The sequence below is a fragment of the Paracoccidioides brasiliensis genome (assembly GCF_000150735.1).
Source record: "Paracoccidioides brasiliensis Pb18 unplaced genomic scaffold supercont2.8, whole genome shotgun sequence".
In the NCBI taxonomy this organism is placed as follows: Eukaryota; Fungi; Ascomycota; class Eurotiomycetes; order Onygenales; family Ajellomycetaceae; genus Paracoccidioides; species Paracoccidioides brasiliensis.
The window spans coordinates 690,105-714,449 of record NW_011371365.1 but is presented as its reverse complement, the minus strand read 5'-3'; the positions used below and the strand labels follow the sequence as shown (position 1 = coordinate 714,449).

At 47.1% G+C, this 24,345-nt stretch overlaps 8 protein-coding genes across 8 annotated transcripts; 4 read left to right on the top strand and 4 right to left on the bottom strand.

The window, feature by feature from the left end:
• Positions 1-1,825: 1,825 nt before the first annotated feature.
• PADG_06390 (uncharacterized protein) lies at positions 1,826-3,714 on the top strand (the record flags this gene model as incomplete). Its single annotated transcript, XM_010763419.1, has 4 exons — positions 1,826-2,063; positions 2,777-3,285; positions 3,334-3,588; positions 3,643-3,714. 4 exons carry the CDS (start codon positions 1,826-1,828, stop codon positions 3,712-3,714), a joined length of 1,074 nt encoding a protein of 357 aa, XP_010761721.1.
• A 1,502-nt stretch (positions 3,715-5,216) lies between these two features.
• PADG_06389 (uncharacterized protein) lies at positions 5,217-5,942 on the top strand (the record flags this gene model as incomplete). The annotated part of the gene is made up of 3 exons (XM_010763418.1): positions 5,217-5,258; positions 5,329-5,479; positions 5,776-5,942. 3 exons carry the CDS (start codon positions 5,217-5,219, stop codon positions 5,940-5,942), a joined length of 360 nt encoding a protein of 119 aa, XP_010761720.1.
• Positions 5,943-7,165: 1,223 nt separating this feature from the next.
• PADG_06387 (uncharacterized protein) lies at positions 7,166-8,400 on the top strand (the record flags this gene model as incomplete). Its single annotated transcript, XM_010763417.1, has 3 exons — positions 7,166-7,434; positions 7,823-7,953; positions 7,988-8,400. The coding sequence occupies 3 exons, from the start codon at positions 7,166-7,168 to the stop codon at positions 8,398-8,400; spliced, it is 813 nt and encodes a 270-aa protein (XP_010761719.1).
• Positions 8,401-11,156: 2,756 nt separating this feature from the next.
• On the top strand, positions 11,157-11,444 carry PADG_12099 (uncharacterized protein; the record flags this gene model as incomplete). The annotated part of the gene is made up of 1 exon (XM_010763656.1): positions 11,157-11,444. One exon carries the CDS (start codon positions 11,157-11,159, stop codon positions 11,442-11,444), a length of 288 nt encoding a protein of 95 aa, XP_010761958.1.
• Positions 11,445-14,111: 2,667 nt separating this feature from the next.
• On the bottom strand, positions 14,112-15,255 carry PADG_12098 (uncharacterized protein; the record flags this gene model as incomplete). Its single annotated transcript, XM_010763655.1, has 3 exons — positions 14,112-14,245; positions 14,335-14,704; positions 14,758-15,255. The coding sequence occupies 3 exons, from the start codon at positions 15,253-15,255 to the stop codon at positions 14,112-14,114; spliced, it is 1,002 nt and encodes a 333-aa protein (XP_010761957.1).
• A 164-nt stretch (positions 15,256-15,419) lies between these two features.
• PADG_06386 (uncharacterized protein) lies at positions 15,420-17,403 on the bottom strand (the record flags this gene model as incomplete). Its single annotated transcript, XM_010763416.1, has 7 exons — positions 15,420-15,794; positions 15,846-15,999; positions 16,032-16,454; positions 16,507-16,567; positions 16,624-16,716; positions 16,796-17,209; positions 17,265-17,403. The coding sequence occupies 7 exons, from the start codon at positions 17,401-17,403 to the stop codon at positions 15,420-15,422; spliced, it is 1,659 nt and encodes a 552-aa protein (XP_010761718.1).
• A 1,435-nt stretch (positions 17,404-18,838) lies between these two features.
• Positions 18,839-22,068, bottom strand: PADG_06385 (kinesin heavy chain; the record flags this gene model as incomplete). Its single annotated transcript, XM_010763570.1, has 5 exons — positions 18,839-19,100; positions 19,181-21,639; positions 21,734-21,828; positions 21,920-21,957; positions 22,064-22,068. The coding sequence occupies 5 exons, from the start codon at positions 22,066-22,068 to the stop codon at positions 18,839-18,841; spliced, it is 2,859 nt and encodes a 952-aa protein (XP_010761872.1).
• A 1,518-nt stretch (positions 22,069-23,586) lies between these two features.
• On the bottom strand, positions 23,587-24,330 carry PADG_06384 (ubiquitin-conjugating enzyme E2 2; the record flags this gene model as incomplete). Its single annotated transcript, XM_010763415.1, has 3 exons — positions 23,587-23,710; positions 23,870-24,094; positions 24,269-24,330. The coding sequence occupies 3 exons, from the start codon at positions 24,328-24,330 to the stop codon at positions 23,587-23,589; spliced, it is 411 nt and encodes a 136-aa protein (XP_010761717.1).
• Positions 24,331-24,345: the final 15 nt, after the last annotated feature.

Genomic DNA, 24,345 nt, shown 5'->3' with positions numbered 1-24,345 from the left:
CCCGATAGATCGGAAATCACCCCTACGACTGACCGTGACTACGAGTTCAACTGAGACCGAATTACTGGCTCTCTCTCAGATAGGCTGTGAAGCTATTCGGTGGAATTGAATCTTCAAAAGAGGATTTAACCCGTATTGCGGCTTACTACCAAGAAATGACACTGCCCAAACGATCTGCCTACCAAAAAGCGATCCCCCACGGCCTACAACGCGCTTACAGCATGGGGACATCCACCACCACCGAGCAGCGGATTCTCTCTGACAATCATCAAATATTCAACTCAACTATCTTCAACATATCATTTCTTCACCTTTTTTCTTCAAAATGTCCTTATCGCAAGGATCTCTCATGCAGTTGGTCATTGCTTCATATAAATCAATATATATATATATATATATCAAAGATGAAAGCTTCAAAGATATGAGGTTCCTGAAACTACCATGCGTAAACGACTTGCTGGCATCAAATCACACTCAGAAGCACGCACAAATGGTCACAAATTGACAGAGATTGAAGAGGAAACCCTTCTCAAGCAATTACTGGATGCAGATAAGCGAGGCTTTTCAATTCAACCAGATTTCCTATGTGGAATGGCACAGATTCTACTTCAAGCACATACTCTTGATTCTACCACCACTGTTGGAGTCCACTGGATATCTAGATTCATTCAACACTATTATCAACTATGTATACACTTTAATAACTGTATATCCTATGGACGGGCAAAGCCGGAGGATCCAAAGATTTTAAAACAATGGTTAGAGATGGCACACGAAGCTATTCAAGAACATGAAATTCATGAAGATGATATCTGGAACTTTGATGAGACTGGCTTTGCAATGGGGCTTTGTACAACCTCTAAAGTCATTACTGCAGCTGAGTACAGTGAGAGACCATATTCAGTTATTCAGGGAAATCATGAATGGGTCGCAATTATTGAATGTATAGGATCAAATGGGTGTTCTATTCTTCTTCTTCTTCTTCTTCTTCTTCTTCTTCTTCTTCATCATCAAGAAATGAAGATCCTACGAGCAGAGAATGAGCAAAGACAAAGAAAAAGACATGGAGACATACTAATCTAGTCAGGATACTATTATATCTATACAGGAAGGTCGTGGGCGTGTTCAGCAGCTTGATAGGCAGGTTGAAGCTCAGATTGAAGCTATCTCACCAGCGAACTCCACCGCGCTGCAGCGGTTGTGGGACTATTGGACATACTATACGCAGTTGCCCTAATAGATAGGTATATATTCAACTATTAGATAGCCTTAATTTATTAATATCTTAAATATTTAAGTGTGTTGGTTGTTGAATACGTTGAATATTTAATGATTTTCAGAGAGAGAATCCGCCGCTTGAAGTAACTTAACTACGTTAACTGTAACTATCTTGACTTCTTAATAAAAATAAAGATATCAGTATGAACTCTCAAAAAATTATAGCTATTCTCGAATAACAAGCTCTCAACACAATAAAAAACATACACAGCTTCTTCTCAGATTCACTAAGAGTGGGCTTGACTAGTTAAGGAAGCAGACGAGCGTATGCCTGAGGATAGAGAGAGGAAATGATAATGAAGGATCTGAGGGTAACAGGCGACTGTCTACTTCTGTCGCACGCTCATGTCACGTGTCCCATATTCCAATGTAAAACTACTAAACTACTTCGTTAGTCATTCTCGTAGTTAGCAACCTTGCAATCAATCAAGCTTGCCATTCTGTCACATTCCAGGAATTCAGAGACATTGAGAACGAATCGCTGACCCTCCTGGACGGTGGGCCAGATAACTAACCCTGTAGAGGTTTTATCAAGCTCCCGTTTTGTATGGAATACAATGAGATGATGAGATGCCGCCCTACCCGATTAGCGGGGGGAGGGGCGCCTTCTAGGCGTCGTCAGCGTCGTAGTTCTCATGACCTTCTTGCAGCGACAATCTCTGCAGCCAACTCGTATAAAGGCGGGGAAGTACGAACATCGCTAGGATATCGTATGGTGCAGAAGGGCACCGGCGCCGCGGAGGAACCACTCATAGAGAGTCTAGGGGGTGCCGCTCCTTGTCGAGGTTGACAATTGCCTCCTATGAAGGTATGTGCGTTATGCACGGTTCTTGGTGTGGTAAAAGAAAATGTCATTCGCACGCTGCTCTCTCTCTAACTAAGTTTTACAAGGGGTTGAACCACGTTTATTTATACTGGGAAATTGAATCCCCCTATTGTTGATAAACAGAAAAGAAAGAAAGAAAATAAGGAGAAGGTTTCATAAAGTGGAAGCCTAGTATAATAGGAGAATAAAAGTTGAAACTGCCGGCGTGGCGAGGACTCGTGCTTCCGGATTAGCTTCGACGCTAAAAGGCTGATATCTGACACCTCCCACTTCTAGGGCTTCGTCCCGATACCCTTGGAATATTATGCAACAACACGATTTAGGGAGGTAGGGGCATTTATTATGAATCTCGCTGGCCAAACAGACCCTTCCCCCGTCACCCAACACTCCCCGCCCCGCTGCAGGGTAAGCATAACTTCTATTATACCCATGATATGGATTTAAGACAATGCTAACGAGCGCAGTATAGTCTCGTCAAACTCTTCCTCCCGTCGTAGGTGGTCTTCCAAGGAAAAGGGTGTAAAAAAGATGAAGTACTGACGGGTTGGATGGAAAATTTTCGAAAGAACTATCCCCTCCCGTCACTAGACGTCCTCCCCCCCGGCCCGGCCAATAATGAGTATAATACTCCGTCTATCAAGCAGAGAGAGTCTGGTAATGATGTCTGAACAGTGCCTCCAAAACGCAAGTTGCGTGAGACAGCTGCTGCTCCTGCCGAGGCCAAAAAGGCCAGGCCAGAGGAGATGACGCGCCATGATGCCGTCGTCAAGTCGTCGCCTGCGCCTGAGGCGGAGGCAGTGGCTGTCACCCCCCCGGCGCCCACCCCTCGTGCTCCCTATACGCCGGCTCTCAAGGATTCTGCCGCGAGACCTTCACGGTGTCATTCATCGTACTTGTCGGAAGAGGAGTTGGATCCGAGGTTAGTGGCCTCGAGAAGCCCAGTCCGTAGAACCCAACCCTGTGAGGCGTTGGGGACGCAGGGACCTACAGTTTCCACTCCTTCTCTGACAGGTGCAATGGCGAAGGGCATTGTTGGGGAACAACCTGCCCGTCAACTTGCTGGGACCTCCTGCTGCCTCCGCTGCGCTAAGCAGCTCAAGAATGGAGGAATTTTCTGCAGCCGCTCAAGTCTAAATTCGCGCTGTTTCCGTTGCGCAAAGAATAACGACTCGTGCCTTCCTGTATGTTTTTTATCTGAGACAGCACTGCAGCGACACTGACTCGGATAGGTGCCAATGCAGTACAGGGCCAGGCTCTCAAGCCTCCAGGTGCTGGCGGATTCCGTCAGCATCGGGGAAGTCCCCCTGGCCCAACTTCAGAAGGAAGCGCATAAGTGGGTCTCCGATGTAGAGAAACACCTCAGAGTAACTATGCCCAAGAAGAAGGGGGTAGTTGGCGCCGCCAGAAGCACCACGGAGACTGTGCAGCTGCTGGAGAAGATCTCACTTCAGATGGAGCAGATGACTCAAATCCTCTGCCAGATGGTAGGTCATACATACACCCACCTGTTGCGGTGTCGCACCGCTAACTCCCTGCAGGCTGGAGTACCCGTGCCCCCCGTCCCCGTCGCCGAAGAGGAGTTTGGAGGAGGAGAGGTGGTGGAAAAGTGAGGCCTTCGGGCGTGGGTGGTGTTTGTTCGCGGCCTTCGGCCCTGTTAGTTTACCTGCAGACTTCAGCCTAATAAGGTGTGCGTTTTCCGTCCCCCTTCTGGGGTTATCTTGGTGAAATATTTCTGACAGAATGGCAAGCTTGATCGATTGTAAAGGTTGCAAACTTACGAGAACGCCTATATAGTGGAATATAGGTCGCGTAACACATGGTTCCGACACCCCGACTTGGGTACTCAATATTATATATAGACATAGGCTTGCTGCCAAGTACAGGTATAGAATCAACTGGCAAAACAAGACAGTGAAAACCCACAAAGGAAAAGTTAAAAATGAAGACATTGAATTCATTCTCTCAACTTTACAATCTCCTTCCTGTGCGCGAACTTAGTGGCCCTCAGTGACTTGGTAAGACTGTGTGCCACATAATCTGCAGACAGCACGTAGTAAAGTAATCTTATTCTCGTGAACAAGATCTTAAAGAGAGTGAGAGAAGACCTTCATGTGCTTGAGGCAGCATAATATAGCTTCACTGGAAAGAGCTCTATTGCAGACTTGATGTCAGCATGAATAGTGAATTAGCAGAGAGTAAAACAGTCTCATCAGCAGCGTCCAAATCATTAAGCTGAAAGGGGAGAGAGAAACCTAACATCAGCAAGAAGCTCTCTGAAATGAACTAGCTTATAGACAGCCTTCAAGAACGATTAAAGACTACTCAGTTCTATGCGATTGAATGAGAACTAAAACACGCAAAAATTTTACTAGCATGTATCTATTGTGTAATGGGCTAACTAACGAACGCCACGGTGATGTCCGTAGTCAAAAACTCTCCGCCCGGATTATTTGAACCCCGCGGTTAATCCCGGATTATCCTTCTTCCGGCCTGACACGTATAAAAGACTGTTCCCCACCCTCGTAGCTTTTCATTCTTTCTTCTTCTCTTTTCATTTCTCCTTACGAATTCGTCTTTTTTCCTGTAAGGAAGGAAGTGCTAGGGCCGTATTCGGTCGCACGCCTGTTCCATTATGAATTCGTTCCTTTATATCTTATTAGGCCTGAGAGCCTTCGTCCTGAGAACAAGGATAGAGAGAGAGCCTTCGCTCTTAGAATAAGATCATATAGAAGGCCAGGGTGCCCAAGAGTTAACTCCCTTCAATGAAGACATGGATTGCGACCCTCCTTTCGAGCGCCCACCCCAGCAGAAACCTTCCCTGACACCAATGCTCTCGCAGCTGATAATGCTGACCTCCGGAGATTGGTGCAGCACTGAATGAACTGAACCCCATAACATTCAATGTGCCTACACCAGCCCTGCCTGATAAGCCTCCAAAGGAATGATTGGCCGTCCTAGACGAATATATGGGCGACCTCTCCTTATACCTTGCCTGGAAGTCAAAAGCGAAGGCCAAGCTTAATGTTGATGGTCTTGTGATTGGCTCTCTATCAAATCAAGCCTGGTATATCTAGCGCTGACTGTGTGGAGATGCTCATGCGAACATTCAACCATGGATAGATTCCTGCCCCCAAAACAGCGTACAACTGAGAATGTATTTTATCAACTTGACGTCGCTCTTTCTAGACCCTACACATCAAGCCAAAGCACTATTGGCTAAATAGAAATCGACAAAAGAACGCTGCCTCGCAAACTACCTCCAAGAGTTTGACCGTAAGCTTTTGGAAGCTGGAGGTCAGAATTGGGATGATGTTATCGAAATCAACATGCTGAGCAGTCACCTGGATTTTGAACTGTTGAATCGAAATGTAGATAGTCAGAAACCCACCATCTACATTGTACTGCACCGATCTTTGTCAACTGGATAACGATCTTGCTTAATTTCGTACGGTCCAAGGCTACCGTAATCAAACTCTTCCATTCACCCCACCGCCCGCAATGACCGCACCTGACCCAATGGATTGGACGCCTCACGTCAGCGCTGGCCGCCCAAGAAAGTGACCGCCATTCCTGAATGGGATGCTCCTAGCTCTCTGAAGGGAGTCTGAAGCTCTATAACTTTTATCGGCGGTTCATAAAGAACTTCTCAGATGTCATATGACCACTGACAGAGCTGACTCGAAAGGACTCCATATTTCAATGGAATGATGAGGCGAATGCAGTCTTTGAAAGACTGAAGCAGATGTTCATAACTGCACCTATTCTGACCACATTTGACCCTGACCGGCAGGCAGTCCTTGAGACTGACTCCTCTGGATACCCGTTGGCGGAGGATTGATGCAATATGATGACAAGGGAGTCTTACGACCATGTGCCTTCATGTCCAAGAAAATGTCGCCTGCAGAATGCAACCTGAGATCTATGACAAGGAGCTTTTATCAATCAAAATCCGTTGTCTTGAAGAATGGAACTCAGAGCTTACTAGTGTCAAAAAGTTTGAGATAATCGCTAACCACAAGAATCTGAAATACTTCATGACTGGACGAAAACCTACAGATTGTCAGATGCGTTGGTCAGAATTCTTGAGCTGCTTTTCATTTACAATCTCCTACCGCCCCGGAATACAAAACATACTAGCGGACGTACTCTCCCGTCGAGAACAAGATACTCCTTCTGATGACTCAAATGAAAGATGGAAAAATCAAGAGCACTGTTTACTTAGCCCTACGCTCTTGAAAGAGATAAATTCCGATATCGCATGGAACTGCTCACGCCTTCACTGTATGCACTATCCCGGTCACTTGCTGAACTACCTCTGCCCCACTAGAGGAAATTACCCCCTCTCAATCTGTTCACGAACTCCCACTATAAGAACATTAGAAACATGCATTAGCTCTTGATGACCAGCTTCAAGCAGCCGCACAGGCAGTCCGCGGGGGGAAGAACAACATGGTTATTGTGGACCGCCTCAGTTAAGGTGTCATTCTGCAGCCTTATGGACAGATGGATGATAAAACTGTTGCGGACACCTTTCTCAAAAGCCCATTCTATGATATACACAGACTTCCTTCTATAGTGTCTGATCGTGGGACTCAATTCATTAGTGCTATGTGGACTCGTATCTGTCAACTTCTCAAGATGAAACATCTTCTATCTATTGCATATTATCCTGAGACTGATGGGGCTTCTGAGTGAATGATTCAGACAGTCAAGAACGTGCTCCAGAAGTTCTGCAACTACGCGCAAGATGACTGGAGTGACCTACTTCACACACAAAGATTGTCATCAACGGCCTCGAATCTGCTACAACAGGGGAAACCCCGTTCTTCCTGCTTCATGGATTCAATCTGGAAGCTTGATTTCACTGATGAAATGTCTAAGCAGTTTGACACACTGCTCATTGCCCAACCTAATCAGCAGAGAACATTTAAGCAAGCTCAAAAGAGCCCATGAGTGGGCTGAAGCTTCCATAGCAAGTGTTCAATAAGATTATGCAGACGAAGCGAACGTATGTAGAATTCAGCCAGAACGAAGATTTGACTAGATCTCAAGAATACACAAATGGACTGGCCTTCTCAAACACTCGACTACCGCTACGCCAAGTACACAGTCACCAAGGTGCTTGGCAGCCATAACTACCAACTAGATTCACCTGGAATTCATGTTTTCCATACGAACCTGCTCCGACCAGCTGCCGAAGGCCCGTTCCCCTCACAGAAGATTCTCACCTGGCAGCCGCCTGGCATCATCAAAGAGGATAATTTTAAGGGGCTGCTCCTTACCCTTCCTGTTATTCAGACTCTGCCTTTGTATAAGCCTCCGCCATCCTCGTATAACTTTTCCTTTATTACAAGGCTCTGTCTTGATATGATCTCTCTTTTCTTCCGTTCTTTTTTAACGATTTCTTCTAGTCGTTCATACGCGTTAGTTATCAACTGTTTTCGGTACCATTAGGAATCGTTCATTCATCCTCTCCTGTCATAGTAGAGAGCAGCAGCGCGAGACTTAGGCGGTAGCTCCACCGAAGCCCTGCACATAGTATAGGGCTGCTCACGAACGAAGGGATCCTACGTATACCTATAACTAGCCGCGAGAGGTGACGAGCCAGCGAAAGGTCTGATGACCCTGGCGACCTCATATAGTTTATGCGGTTCACTGCCGACGTCTCTATCACTAGTGATGAAAAGGAATTTTCATGCCTTGACCATGGGACCACAGTATGGGACATGAAGATGCCTCTGCAGGCGCCCATACATGGCTTCAAGAACTCCTTCAACAGCAGGTTTCTCGAGATGAAGCCTTCCGTATCGAACTGCAAGACCTGAGAACTCAGCTGGTCGCTGCTGCTAGTACAACTCAGATGAACACTGATTTGCCGTGCAGCAGCACTTCCTCTCACAATCTTGACACCAAGCGCCCGAAAGGGTAGCTCACCCCACTTGAGACCTTTGATGGGACTGACCTCGTCCGATATCCCGCCTGGCGACTCGAACGCCAGAGCCAAGCTCCGTGTAGATGGCGAAGCCATTGATTCTCTTGATGGCCAGGTCTGGTATGGGTTTGGCCTCCTCCGCGGTGATGCTGCAACCAAGTTCCATCCATGGATGGACGCAAATAGTACTACCTCTCTTAATCCAGGCATCATCTTTGCCCAGCCGGATATACTCTTTTCTGGCCCCGCCCTTGCTGCAAAAGCTTTTGGCTGGCTTCAAAATACCAGTCAATGCAGTCTTTCCTTTGTAATCTTTCTTCCAACCTTGGACCAGAAGACCCTAGAAGCTGAAGGACAGTTTTGAGATGACAAGATCAAGATTAGTATGCTTCAGAAAGCCCTCGACTTAGAGCTCCTGAGGGAGACAGTTTCACAGGCCAGCACTGACAGCTACGTGGAGTATTGCGCCAACCTCCGTATAATTGAGATAAGCTTCTCCAGGAGAAGGCTATTTAGAACTGTGGCCAGAGGTTCATCCCAACTGCCCCCTGTACCATCACTGTATCCACAGTGCCATGGACTGACAGTGTAGCGCGACATATCCTGCATCTCATGCCACAGTCACCACCGCCGCGAAGTCATTCAGAGAGTCCCTGGGATCTCCAATACTGATGTTGTGAAAAGGCGCGCTCAAGAAGTGTGTATCAATTGCGCAAGGCAAGGGCACATTGCCTCATGCTGCATCAACTCATTCGTACCTGTTAAACACCCTGTCTGCGCCAACCATACCTTAGTTCAGGATCCTGTCGGAGCTAACCCCAAAGACTCTCAAGAAAACATGGTCGAAGATGCTCATTCTAGACAGGGAATAGAGTAACTCTTGTTCAAAATCACTGGCAAGAGTCGACACAGATGGACTGGAGAACTCTTGAGAAAGAGATAACTGTTAATGCAATATGTGTTCCTACTGTATAATATAGAGACCATGATAAGACAGTGGGTTATGTCAATATGCAATGATTCAACCTCAGAAGGTCTCTCAGTTTAAATCTGCAGTGTATTTTCTCAGAACCCCCGCGTGGGATGCGAGGTTTCGCCGGCCCTTGCGCTAGATATTGTACCCACATAGTCAAGCTCAGTATTGACGTAGGAGGTCACCGACATGCTGGCTACGCTTACGAAGCACAGAGTTTAGATTATGACATGATGCTTGAACTCACCTGTTCACAACTGTGTCTATGTTACTAGCTTTTGACCCTGACTGTGAGACTAGTAGAAACTGACTCATCTGGCTACATGACAGTTGGAGCTCTCATGCAGTATGAAGATGATGAAGTCCTGCGATCTTGCACCTTTATGTTCAGGAAGAACATCTCTGCTGAGTGCAATTATGAGATCTACAAGGAACTCCAATGCAGAACTTTGTAGTGTGAAGGATTTTAAGATTCTGACTGACCATAAGAATATGGAATACTTCACAACCACTCACAAGCTCTCTGAACTCAACTTCCTCATCCACTACTGTCCAGGAGTGCAGAATGCACTTGCTAATGCACTATCATAATGGGAACAAGACATGCCAAAGAATGAGAAGGACTTTCCTTGGAAGATCCGCGAGACACACCTGCTGGACCCATCACTCATCCAAGACTTCTCAACGGCTCATGGTGTCATACAAGCTTCAACAGTACTCTGGTAGAGACCCTCCCAGCCTCACTCTTGAAGACCATTGGAACCAGGCTTGTTAAGTCAATGATACTCTCGCTTAGTTGGTTAATGCTGTTCATCAGAGATAGCCCAAGTTCTCAACTGACCTAGGGGTCTGTATTGGCATCTCTGAGTGCACACTTGACAGTCAAGGGGCGCTCTGCTTCCGTGGGAGGCAGTGGTTCCTAACTCTGAACCTCTACGAACACATCTTCTGCAAGAGATCCATGACTCAAAGCTAGCAGGACATCCAGGTCGAGAAGTCATGTACAAGATTGAAAGCCGAAAATTCTTTTGGCTGAACATGTCATAAACTATCAGACGCGAATAGGGGAAATATTAGAAGGGGCTACGCCCTACCCTTTCTGTTACTCAGACTCTGCCTTCGTACAAGCCTCCAATCCTCGTATAGTTAACGTAATCCATCACCAAGCGGATAGCTTTCCCACTCCCAAATCACCCGCATTCATCAAATCATTCAATATGCCCCCCAAATCAAAAGATCAAGCTTCTAATCAAGAAAGAAGGCTCTTATTACCTATTAATGCCTATAAAACCGAGCAAATCTCATTCAAATATGTTGCTGCTAAATCATTTAACGTTCCTTATTCCACTCTAGTCTATAGACTAGCTGGTCGAGCTTCTCGCGCGAATGTTCAACCAAACTGTCAAAAACTGACCTCTACGGAAGAAGAATCTCTAGTTCAATGGATAATATCCACGGATGAGAGAGAGCTCAGCCTCCTCGAGTTGAAACGTACAAAATATGGCAAATTTACTACTCTCTACTCGAGTTAACGCAACTGGGGTTGAATAGATTTATCAAATGTCATGAGAATCTAAAAACTAGATTCCCGCGCAAATACAACGGGTGAGCTTTATGTAAAGATCCCAACATCGTGCGAGAGTGAAAATGGCTGGACCACGGATAAGCTGGGTATTCTAGCTCAAGGAGATTTTTGAGAAGCACACGCTTCTACGATTGGCAGATATAGGCTATTGATTATGGATGGAATGTGAGCTGCTTTGGACCCTTAAAACGAGCGTGCGGACGAACAGTTGAGGATTGCATGAGATTAGGGATCAATCATATCAACAAGGAGAATTTTCTAGCACTCTATCCTGCCACCAGAAAGGAGGCATTCAAGGACTCTACTGTTAGCAATGGATTTAAAGGCACGGGTCTAGTGCTGTACAATCTGAATGAGGTTCTTACACATCTACATACTCAGCTTCATACTTCTACCCTCCTGGGGAGTTCTCATGGATCTGAGTCATCTTATACTCTTTAAACTCCTAGGAATGTGAGGCAGTTAGAATGTCAAAGCAGCAGGATTAAACAGCGTACAGAGATGCTCTTCAGTCCCACAAATCAGGTCTTTAATCAGCTGGGTTAAGAAATGCCAGCTGGCCATGCATAGTGCTGCTGTCTTAGCAAAGGAAAATAAGGAGCTGAGAGCTGGAGCTGAGAAGAAAAAGCGCAAGAAGGAGCAAGCTCTTATGTTTAAAGCCCATACGTTTAAAGCTCATATGATTAAAGCTCATATGTTTATAGCTCAGTATGGAGCTCAAACAGCTGAGGAAGGAATAGCTAGGCCTCAAGCAATTGATCAAGCTGTACAAGGGGGGTTAGAGGATTCGAACCAGCCGCCTAGAAATCGAGCTCCACCACGCTGCAGCAAGTGTAATGTAGTTAGTTGATCATACTGCTAGAATCTGCCAACAGATCTAAGAAATAGATCTATCTGTATAAATTATATGAGAAATTCTAGTTTGGAGGTTGCTTAATTCCGCAATTGGACTGGATTTGAGATGGGAGAACTATCCGCTTGGTGATGTTATCCGCTCGGTGATCGTTTCCTTTATTACCAAGGGCTCCGTCTTGATATTATCTCTCGTTACTTTTCTTCTTCTTTTCTAACGATTCCTTCTTGTTGATTATACGCGTTAGTTATCAACTGTTTTACAATAACTACCGTTACAATAATGAACTAGAATGAGAGATTGAACGAATAATACGCCATCGCACCGCCGAGGATATCCAGATCAATGGGTAGATCGTGAGATCAGCGTCTCATTAACTACTGAATGATCCGCCGAATGAACCTCCGGCCGGAAGGGAGGGGATGATGTAGTTAATAGGCGAACGATAACCTTTTATAACCAAAGCTCTTCGCCTGGATTAGTTATCCTTCTTGCGGCCTGACCTGTATAAAACTCCGCGCCCACCTTCAAGATTATTCAAAAAATATTTCAGACTTGTACAGAATGATAATCAGACATACATATAAGATCACACAAAAGAATATATGCAATTTTAATGACTGAGTTTTAGAGGAGTGTTATTGAAACAATCAAAATGATTACTAAATCAGAGAAGGCTCTTTATCTAGTTTATATAATCTGAGAATACACAGTGAGCCCGAAGCTCTGCCACCTACCTCTCTCGCTGCTGAAATCCCCCCCCCCCAAATCCGCAATAAAAATTAAATACAGGAATCAGATGCTAGTTTCCCTATTACGAAAAGCTCTATTACGCATCTGCACTGTAACTTTGCAAAGCAACCATGTAATTATTCCCCTAATCCCTATTCTCATTACACCCCAGAGCCTTCGTCTTCTTTACGTAGTGAAGGACGTGCTTCAGGACTGCCCAGTAGTCTTTATTCGGGCGCGAATTGAACCTTGATAAATAATTCACGGCGGACGCCAAATCTGGCCTCGTGCTTGATACGAGATATTGGAGTGATCCGAGCCCCTGACGATACCTCGTAGCCGTAAACTCGTCTTCCAATCCGGCGTCCCCCTCAGGAGCAAATTTAAGCCGTATGCCCGCCGCCATAGGTGTGCTAGCGGGGTTAACCTTATCTATCCCAAAATTTTCAAGGATCTCTTCAATATAGAGGATCTGTGAGACTGCCAAATCACCATTAGGCCTGCGTTTGACCTCCATCCCAAGATAGGGCTTGTCTTCTTCGACATCTTTTGCCTCAAATTTCTTCCGTATCTCACCCAACACCCAATCTAAATTCGCCTCTTGGGGCCTGTAACCCTGCAATCGTCGACATGCAGCGTCAGGTAAATCTTGCGGATAGGATGAAATAGGAATCCTCCGTCGTATTTTGAAATCTTAAACCCCAGCGATGTGAGGTGCTCTGTCGCAACAAAATACCAGGTCCTTGCAACTTGCTTCATGCCATACAAGCTCTGCCTAAGGAGGCCAACTAGTCCCCCCCTTCCATGTGTAATGCCCGTAGCCAACTGCATATAGACCATTTCATACTGCGGCAGTACGCCATTCAAAAATGCCGACACGTAGTCGATCGACTTCGACTTCCAACCTCTGGCAGTCGATATAGCGAATAGGGAGCGGGTCGTAGGCCCTGAGACGACTGCGGCATAAGATTTGGAGTAGTGGACGCCCTGCTGCTGCAGGAACCCACTAACCACCCAGCGGGCCCTGAAACGGATCGTCTCACCCCTATTATTCAACTTACGGTCAAACACCCATTTGCCTGTCAAGATATCCATCTCAGGCATCTTCTCAACGACAACGCACGTCTTCTTATTCTTGAACATCTCAACTTCTTTCCTCATCGCTTCGAGCCAGTGGTTCCAATCTAGGCTCTTTTTCGCCGCCGCCAGGCCATTCGGACGATCCGTAAACGTGCTCAGGACAGGATCGGTGTCACTGGCAGGCATCTCAGATTCATTATTCTCAACTAGCTCCGTCTCATCGAGCAGGTAGGCCGGATCAATGGCATCCTCCAGGTCGCCATTAATCAACATCTTCAAAACCTCTGGTTTATCCTTCGCTAGTCGTCCTAGCAGATAGTGGTGCTAGCCATTCAGGGGGTCAACAACATCCAATTCCTTTGGCAGTTCAACATCTTCTCCTGTAACCCACCAATCGCTACTCCTTGCCATCTGTCCTGTCCGCGAGCTTATTCGTCACTTTTAGGTCCTTCTTATAAACCTTGCACCCCCACCAGCGGATCTAATGAACTGACGGTTCGATCCCTGTCCAGGCTTCGAAAGGTGTCAATGGACTGCCATCTTTGCAGCCAAAATTCTTCGTTGATGTAGGAGACGTATTTATCATCATTACGGCCGCCTGCATCGCTTCACCCCAAAACTCTCTGGCAAGCCTACTATCAAATAGGAGACTCCTTGTCTTATTCAACACTAACCGATTCGCACGTTCTGCGGGGCCATTTGATTGAGGCGTATCCGGGGTAGTCACTTCATACACCATCCCCCTATTCTTGCAAAATACCTTCAGATCATCACTTTAGAACTCTCCTCCGCCATCCCAATGCAGAGTCCCTAAGGGCCGTTGAGATGTCGCCTCGATCATGCCAATGAAGTTCATAAGCGCCGGCGTGGCGTGGCAATCAGGATAATCCACCTAAAACGGGTGGCGTTGTCCGCAATCCCTATCCAGTATCTTGCGCATCCTTCGGTAGGTAGGTTATCTTCATCGTATAACGTCTTACCCCCACCTGCAAGGTCCACGAAAGATCTCATTGCCGGTTTGACGGCTCTGGTCATTGGGGTGAAAGGCAGACGGGTCATTTTTGCTTGCACACACCTCTTGCAGAATGGCAAAGTGGATTCCCAGTATTTTGCGGTCGTCGGTTGTTTGAGCTGGGCATGCTCTTGAGATAGTGAGCAGTCCGGGCGCAGATATCCCGAACCTCACGAAAGGTGATGCAATTGGCACAGGCTGCTGCAACCATGCGTTGCAGGTCAAAGGAGAGCTTATGGAGGAAGTCTGCTTTATAATCTTCATTTTGAAATTGAGCTACCCCAGCCAAATGCAAGAACTTGGTTGCAAATATGTGGTAGTCATCTCCATTTCTCATTACCAGCCGTTGGTACTCCATCTTTGCATTCTCCAGCTTGTTGACATCCTCATATATTCCATGAAGGTACACAAACACTTCCTTTGCTGTTTCGAACTTCTCAGGATGGTCTTCTCTCATTCTTGGAGCCTGGTGCCTTGCAGATTCACCATCTGTTCAGTTTTCAATATAGGCGATACAGCTTTCATCCGTTGGAAAGTGGTAGCATTGACAGCCAGCTTGCGTTTCATTCTTGAGAGCCAGTTCTCAAATATTGGTTCTTTCCCATCAGTGAGGTGCTTGGGATCATCAAGCTTTGCCGATCGTTGCACCCGCTGTGTGTCCACCAGTCTGATTTGTGAGGCCAAGGAGTTCACAGTCTGCTGTAGGGCGTTCCGTTCCTCTATCAGACTGTCCACCTGCTGGTCCAAATCATTCATTTGTCTTTGCTGATTGTCTCGCTCCAGTTGGAGTCTTCCTATGTGGTTCCTAGCTCCATGCATAAGGCCAGAAATCTCTTGATACACTCGTCTGGGGCCCTTCTCCATCGATGCAAAAAACAGTTCCATAGATATAGCCTCTCTTGGTCTCATCTCTCCCTCCACTTGAGTCATGTTGTCCCAGTCTGACCTCCATGAACCACCAGTTCCTTCGATAGCTTCCGACATGCTCGTGGTCTTCTTGGGGATTGAAAACAAAAGTAAATAAAGATTCTCTTAGAGGTTTTTCACCTAAAACCTGCTTTAAAAGGGGCAGGAAAAGTAATGGATCTTAGTATTATGTCACGGCTTCAATCTAGGCGTAGGTAAACAGGCTTATCTGCATCCCTAGTCTAGGATCCGCTGCCAATCTTGATATATCCGCTGGGTTTAGGTGTCCCAGCCTTTTGATGCCACTGCACCATTGTGTATTCCAAAATCTTGATGTCGCCCTTGGATAGCTCCAATAGGGGATTGTAATTCGACCGCAAAACGTACGCGGGTTCAAAATCACCGTTTGGCATTACAAAACAGACCAAATCTCTCAATGCTGGCGGCTTTTCCACCACGTATATATTTTTGTTATTTAAATACGCTGTTAAACTTGTCATCCTGCCAGGAGACGTCAGCAAGGTTGAATGATTATTGCTGTACGCCAACTGTTTGAAAGTATAACCTTTGCGTGCGAGTTTGCCGAAGCTCATTAGGTTGACCTCCAGCTTCGGGACCTAACGGACGTCATCCAGTTGGATATTCGATTCTTCGGTTGGGATGCTCACCCTCCCTACAGCCGCTACTGGGGCCGTAGATCCGTCCGCCATCTCCAACATGACATTAGATTTTTGGGGCGTAACCTCGACAATATCCTTCAGAGGCGTGGCGTGGGCTCCTGATCCAGAGTCTAGGACCCAGGTTTCCTCTACCACCTTACCACTGGAATACGCCGTATCTTTGGCACAGAATACTTGCTCCACAGCGTTTGGACCAGAGCAGCGTTGCCAATATCCTTATCCTTGTCTCTATCCTTATCCTTCCCCTTACGGTCCGCAGGGCGTTTTTCCGGATATTTCGTCCAACAGTCAGCCTTGAGATGTCCTGCCTTGTGGCATGTCTTATTTGTATTGTTGCCACTACCCTGCTTGGACTCCTTATTTTTGCCTTTGTCTTTAAGCCCCAAATCCTTATCCTTACTCTTATTCTTTTTCGATGAATCTTGGGCATTATTCGCAGGATTTTTCATATCCGTCACGGCAGTGTTCTGTCCAGCGGCTGGCAGGTGCGATAGAATATCTCGACACAGTCCCATGAAATCCGTCTCAATATCTTGGGCGTTGGTATCTTTCGCGGCGTGGTCCATCCTATCTCTGATGAATGATGCCCATCCAGCACTGAACACCAGTTAACAAACGGTCGAAAAGCACAAATTCTTCAATCTTATACCCCAAACTGGTATATTCGGACAGAATGGCGATTGGGCGTGCAATAAATGCTCTATCTGAGCCTTTTGACTTAGCTGTCAAAGCTAATCAGCTCCTCAAAAAGACGGCTCCTGCGGACTGCAGGCCTCTCTGAAAAGTTCTCTTCTATGATCGTCCATAGAGTATACGCCGACAACTGACGATCTGAGGGTATCGTAAAATGAGACCTCGCCTGAGGTGAGATTGCAGACCACACATATGGTTATAGAGCCATACATTCCTTTCAGTCCAAAAACGTTGCATATCCGTACTGGCACCGTCCTCAGGGGCAAATTGCTTCTCCTCAAGGATATCATCAGTTTCAGACTGCTTAGCGGCCAGTAGAATCTCTTCCCTCCACATGGGATAGTTCGCAGAACCAGTCAGGATGACAGGTTTCTTGATGTTCCTCACTTGCTCCCTAAATTCGGCCAAGATCTTGATTGTGGTGGTAGTCCTGCCTTTCTTCTGTAGGTAGTTCGCAAGATCTTCACTCATTTCATCGCTGCTAGCATTGGCAGGGAGTGCCTCCCTGCTAGCTCTCATCCTTTCAACTTCTCGCTGAAGTTTTGCGATCTCTCGTTTCATCAGGGTTTGCTCGCTAACTCCTGATACCTGGCCACTTTGGCCATCCGTGTTCTCCGGCATTTTGTTAACCAGGTCGTCGTATGCGTTATTAGACTCGTCTGATTCCTCCAGAATCGTTTTGTCTTGTCTCAAACGCTCCAGGCGCACTCCTACTATCTGTGTTCTGTGTAGGCAGTGAACCTGCGGGCTCTGGAGTCCTATTCTCCGGGGTCCTATCCCTTCGGTTTCGTCTCGTTCTGGCCGCGTATTCTTTCGTCAAATCTGGCGTTCCTCCTGAGCGCAGATTAACCATCGATGTCGTCCAATTCCAGGATTATAAGCTTATGAAAAGATAGAACTTCTTTTCAAGTGTCTTTCTTCACGATCTCAGCAGCGGAAGATCTCTAATTCCAAGAGGGTCTCATAACCTCTTAGAGGACCGATAACTACCTTGTCATTCATTACCCTGAGTCTGAGCGAACTAGCTAGGCTATTAAATAGACAGATGCACGTGACATGGATGATGGGAATACGAGGTTGCACGGGGGCCTGGTTACCGAGGTAACCAGAATACTAGGTGCAACGTAAGCACACCTTTCCAACAGATTTTTATCATCATGATTGATTGTCATTAAAAAAAAAACTATATTAAGCATTCTGATATGAGAATAAGCTCCTGTATAACTGAAAAATTACAATCAATAAGAATAAATAAATAACTGATAAGCTAGAATTAATATTCATACAGACTCACAGCATACAGAGAATAATTTATAATATAATTAGGTGAGGTAGCTATTAGTTGTTGCTTAATTTACTTTGATATCCCAGTCGTCATGGCAAAACTAATCAACTAGATGGTGGTTTACATTAGTTACCTAGTTATTTATATAGTTAGTTTTAGTTAAAGTGTGCCACATGATAAAATAAACTTGGGTTCAGGGGCAGGGGAAATTTTGCAGGGGAATAATTATCATGTGTCTCTTCAATACAGACTCAATGCCGGTAACTATCCACAAAGATCTGGATGGAGTGATTCAGGAGATGCCAAAGATGTATTATATAACCAAAACCTGCCAGTGAGTCTACTTAAGCTAGGCATTCAGCTGGACCAAAGCAACCTACACCTCCGCTCCGACGTATATATCTATTCTGAACAATACTGATGAGAGAGGTTGGAGATCGGGAAAGGGAACGGGGAATACAAAGGTTCAGCATTTGATATGAAAAGAAAATCATCAGGTTTCGGGAGATAGGAGTGTGAAAGTAGTGCTGGGACATGACATGAGCCAAAAAGACAAAAATAGAATCCAAAAACGACCACAGCGTGAGAGGAGAAGAAGAAAGAGAAAGGGTGGGAGGGGGGTTAAAATTACTCCCGATGAATCTATCTACAATGAAACAATCTTTCGCGCAACCAAAGCCAGAGGCAACGGCAGAAACAAAGGCGAACGCAAAGGAAATGGTAATAGTAAGAGCAAGAGGGACAGCTTCCCCCACCTCCGCAACATAAAATTCATTAGGAAATTCAAAATACGGGCCCTCCGACATCCGGCCTCCCGTCCTCGACCTTGGCGATGACGACAACGACGATACGGCCAGCTGCAATATAACATAAACCACGAGAAAAACCGACTGGAGGATCACTGCACTTGGTTCGTCATCCTCCTCCTCCTCCTCCTCCTCACCATTCAAATCAAACGAAAACACACGCAGCGGTAGCCGCAACAGCTCCTCGCATGCACCCATCATCGCCGATCGAAAAACCAGCTGGACCGTTTCGCATTGGCTGGGCCAGACCCAGACGAGTTCTCCTGCAACTGCAAACCGGAGAGTGTAGGGTTGACAACTCCACCATTCGAGACCGTGGTGCCGCCACCACGGAGGGGCTTTGCTATCCGTGACCCGCCGAAGCTGAATCCCGCAGAGTCGGAGGAGGGAAGTCCCCGCGTTGACCCGGCCTTGGCGGCTTCTAGGCGCTCCTTGACGGCTGTGAGTTGGGCTTCGAAGCTGGTTTAAGAGGAAGAAAGGTAAAGTTAGCATGAGCGAACTGGAACGGGAAATGGATCAAAAGTTATATGGGTGCATACCGATGATTAGCAGCCGTGAGTTTCTCCTGAGAATCCTGCAACAGTGCCTCCAGACTCTCAATCCGCTCATTGCGTGCGAGGAGTTTGCGCTCCGCAATCGCCACCTCGCGTTTGAGACTGCCGTTCTGCTCCACGAGCTGCCGCTGTACATGTGTTAGCTGCTCCAGATTGCGCTCCAGGAACGCCATCTTCTTCTGCTGTGCCCTGTTGTTCGACGACTGCAGCACGTTCTTGTATTGCTCGCGGGTCTCATCCAGAGAGATCTCCAGCTCAACCACCCGCTCACACCGGTTTTGCAAATCGCGCATTAGCGACTTCTTCATGATGTCGAAATCCGCAATTTGCTGCTGGAGCGTCTTGCTATTGATTGCTGGTGCGCCATTGACCGCTGCACCGTTGGTTTGAGCGCGGGACTGTAACTCGGCAACAGTCTGTCTTAAGCGCTCGAGCTCATCTCCTCGTTGCGTCAGTTCGCTCCGAAGCTCTTCGATCATGTTCGACTCATGTTCCACCCGTCCCTTATATGCCTCGCCAAGGCGGGTCTTAAGGTCTTCCACGTCCGCCTTGCTCAGCCCATTCTCCAGCACTGCCTCATACTGGCGTTGCAAATCAGCAATACGGTCCTCAAGCTCCACCCGTTTGTTGTCCGGCAACTCCCGGTAGATGCTCCGGTCGTTAACAGTCAGCTCCGCCTGTCGAACAAATCCCTGCGCTTCGATAAGACTGGTCCTGAGTTCCGCGAGGTCATCGGCCGCTATGGCCTCTCCGGCCTCGTTGGACGCCTGCAGCGCATCAACCCGATCAACCAGCTTCTGGATTTTCCGCTCGTTGTCTGAGAACAAGTTCGTCCCCAGGTCAAACCCAGCCATCATCTTCGCCATGCGTTCGGCCTTCTTCTTGTCCTTCTCATCCAAAGCTGCGCTAGTTTGCTTGGCACTCATCTTCACGTCAAGAAGCTGCTGCTTCAACTCATCGAGTTCGGCTGTGAGTTCAAGATTGGCCTCCTTCAGAGTATCTATGGTGATACCCGCTTCCTTACTCTCATACGAGACCTTCTCTAGTTGCATGCGAAGCTCACTGACCTCTGTGTTAAGCTTCTCATTATCTTTTCCCGTGCGTATTGTGTTTTCCTTGAGGAGCTTCAGCTCCTCCTTCTTTTCTTTCAGATCCTTCTCGGTATTGGTAATTTGTGTTTCTTTTTCAGTAAGTTGATCCTGGAGTTCGTTTTCCCGTCGCAGAAATTCCTCGCGCTCATCCTTCTCGAGAACGATGCTGGGGGTGCTGGAGCGTTCGCCCATTCTCGAATCGGGCCGGCTAGGAGTCTCTGATTTTGAGATATCCGCCTGTGGACGAGATGGGGTCCCCGAACGCGGAGTTCCCCGTGCTTCGGCCTTGACGCCACTCAGTCCCTCAGCAGTCCTTGCTGGCGTCCACCGCTCCTTGGGTACCGACTCCCCAGCTCGCCAAAGTTGAACTTCCGATTCCAGGGCATTAATATAAGTCTCAAAAGTGACAACCTGCATCTGTGCCTTTTTAAGCAACATCTTCAGCTCCGCAGGACTCAGCTCAGCGTTAATCTTTGCCTTGTTCTTGATGGCCTTGGCTCGCACACCAAAGCGAAGTGTACTGAGCGTCTCTGCATCGTTATAGCTGCTGGGAGAGCAGTTAATTATCAAAGTGGTGCGTGAGTTCCCTCCCAAACTCTCCTGCAGAATCCGGGTAAGTTTCGAATCCCGGTAGGGGATATGTGTGGATTTGCCGTCCGTTAACGAATTGATAACCATCCCAAGGGCACTTAAACTCTTGTTGATCTTCTTGGCTTCTTCCAGGGTTTGGCCGCTTGCGCCAGTCTTTCCCACCTTCTCACTGCCAGCCAGGTCGACCAGGAACAGCTGACCACTCTTGGCAGAACCGGTCTCCACGTTCTTCTGGGTTACAGTAATGACGAAAATTGAGTGTGATCGCGAAGATTCCTGGTTCATGTTCGTTGCAGAGACGGCCCTCGCGGCACCACCCCTGCGCATAACTTCGTAAACCTCCTGCACGCTCGAGACGTAAATTTCCAGCAGGCCCTTGACATAGACACCGCGCGACTTCTCTTCGTGAACAGGGAGGTTATCGTTATGCGGCACCAAGAGATCTCTGATGCGCTCCATGTAGATTTCCATGTAGCTGACACGGACTGTGTATTCAATATTCCCGGGACTGGCAAGGATGCTAGCGAACATCTGCTCAACAATACGTGGGATAATACCCTTCCCCGCCTCGTCATCGATATCTGAACCCATCATCGTATAGGACTTTCCCGCACCGGTTTGACCGTAGGCGAAGACAGTACCGTTGTAGCCATTGAGGATGTCGTCGACAGTGGAGCGGATGGAGAAATCGAACACATCCTGCTGTTGGGAGTCCATATCAAAAACGCGGTCGAAGGTGAAGGCCCCTGCGGCCTCCTTTGACTATTTTACCGGTTGGTTAGAGGGGTGAATCTCGTAAAAATGAAATTTAATATCAAAAAAAAAAAAAAGGGAGGAAAGGTGGTGGTAGACATACGTTGATCTTGCATGTGTCATCGCCCTCGAACTCGACAATGGGCTCTCCCCCACTGGCGAGTTCGACCTTATTTTGGGGTCGGAATCTGGCAACAACTATACACCATGAATCAGTATCCGTTTCAAAAACAGGAAAGGAATAGGACAGAAGAGAGAGAGAGAGAGAGAGAGAGAGAAGGATATTAACCTTTGATGGTGTTGGTACTACTGCCCGACCCGCTTGAACTGCGGGTGTAGACGTCAGCTGCTGTCCAGGATCACAACATCTCCGGAGTGGAAGCTATCGTATGTATGTATTAGGATATTCGAGGGAAGAGTTGAAGATACATACGCCATGGTTGCTCCTCTGCACACGGCCAGGTTGGGGGGGGTCACCGTCACCGTCACCGTCACCGTCACCGTCACCGTCACTGTGCCAGTCACTGGTACCCTCGACGGGGACCAAGAAGCAGAAAATGCACTGAGCCCACGAAGGGCAGGCTATAAGTGTATTCCCCCGGCGGTAGGGCTATGGAATGGAGAGTCCGTGGAGGGTCGAGTGAGAGGGTGAACGAAGGAGGAGGAGGAGGGGGTGGGGAGAGAGGATAAGTGTTGGAAATTTCACGAGCAATCGCGGGTCACGGTTGGTTGTTTGGTGTGTTGACGCGTTGGGCTGAAAAGGGAGCTGGGATTAAACTTGGGGGTGGGATACAACGTGGCTACTGCTCCCCAGGGACGGGATGGTTGTAAGATGATTTATTTCAAGGAGAATGATGGTGTGGGGGGGGGAGGAGTGGATGGGCATGTAGTGTACTATATTAAGGAATTCACCAACTAATAGCGATCGATGGTTGATTTGAACGGATGTTGTAGATGGAATGATGTAAAGTTGCTTTCTGTGTGCTCTTTGGGGCTGAGCCGAGGGTGGGAACTTTTCCTATAGACAACTGCACATAATAACTAAAACTGACCTTAACCGAGCAGAAGAAAGTCAGATAATATAATAGGGAACCTTCTTCTATTAGTCCATGGCCTGGCACACATAATTTTTTATTTTTATTTTTATTTTTTTTTAAATGAACACGCTGAAACACGTTTCAGTGGGGGTGAGATTAAAGTAAATAATTTAACAAACCTACTAATTGGTTATACAATGATTATTCGCCCTGCAACTCCGCACAACGCTCCAGAGGCTGGGAAGGAAAAGTAACTCGCTCACAACGCATGGACAGCCCCCCCAACCTTGGCTGCTGTTCAGGGTAGAGATAGGGCATCTGGAAATGGTGGGGTGGATATTATGGAATTCTGCTCAAGCCAGTTTTGGGGGTGCGGAATTAGAGCAACCAGTTTAACTAATAATCCATGGAAATACATGCGAACAAATCATTGCTACTGAGAATGAGCTCGATTGGCCACCGATTCGTACCCTTTCCATCGCATTATCTTGGAGTCAAGATCTGTCGTGCGGAGTATACAAGGAGGCAAGGAATCAAATGGAAAAAGTTGTTACATTTATTTGCCAGTCAAACTATATAAGTTGAAGAAAGAGAAGAAAAAAGGATTATTAGGAACGCTAAGTTATGCCTGGAAAAACAGCGCCAGAACCCCATGCTATGGAATCAAGAGTATAAAGGAACAAGGGTCAGGAATAGAAATAGAAGAGCCACCAACAGTCAAGCAAGAAACGAGAACAAAACAAGATTGAGCATGAAGAGGAGCGTTAGGGGCCGAATATGCCCGGTACTCCGTGTATCGTGAATCGTTGGAGGAAAAAATGACATACAAACTGTGCCAAGAAGGAGAGGAGACGTGCATCGAAGATCGAAAATGGCCAGAAGTCTTTTTTATATATATATATATTGATAGGGATAGCGCCTAGTCCTCCCAGCTCTTTTCAACGGTTTCCCGGACGCGTTTTGTGTATTCTCTGCGGTTGTCCTTGTAGAGGTTGGAAGCCTCCACGTTGGCGGGCGAGGATGTGTTTGGGTCGTTGAGCAGACTGGTTGCGTGGGAGGAGCAGATGCAAAACATGTAGTGAGCAAGTGAATTTTCCACATTCAACAAACAGATAAATGACAAATGACAAAAATGACAGACAGACAAACGACAAGACAAATGACAAGCAGGCCCATGTTACTGTAGAGATAGGCTATCGTACCTCTGGATGCTGGTGAGGATGGCGGCCACGTCATACGTGGGACTCCAGCGGTTTTGCAGGATGTCCAAGCAGAGCTCGCCAGTGCCGTAGACGTTTGGATGGAACATCTGGCTGACAAACTTGACGCCGGGGGGCTTGTTTGGGTATTGTTCCTCGAAGTGCATGACCAGGCGGAAAGTTCCATCTTCGAAGGGGGTGTCTGCAGGTCCAATGATGACGGCATTCCTAGGCAAGCGCGCGGGGGGGGGAAGAAGGAAGATATATCGAGTTAGACCGAGATTAGAGAAGCAAAAGCAGAGGTGCATATGCCATATATGCTCTGCTCGGGAAAGGGGGAATAGATGAGAAAGAAGACATGATCGACAGGCAGGCAGGCAGGCAGGCAGGCAGGCAGCTTACCAGGTCATGACATTATCGGCGACGGGAGAGGCGGAGACACCAGCCGGGGGATCTGTTTGCATGCGCTGTTGGGAAGG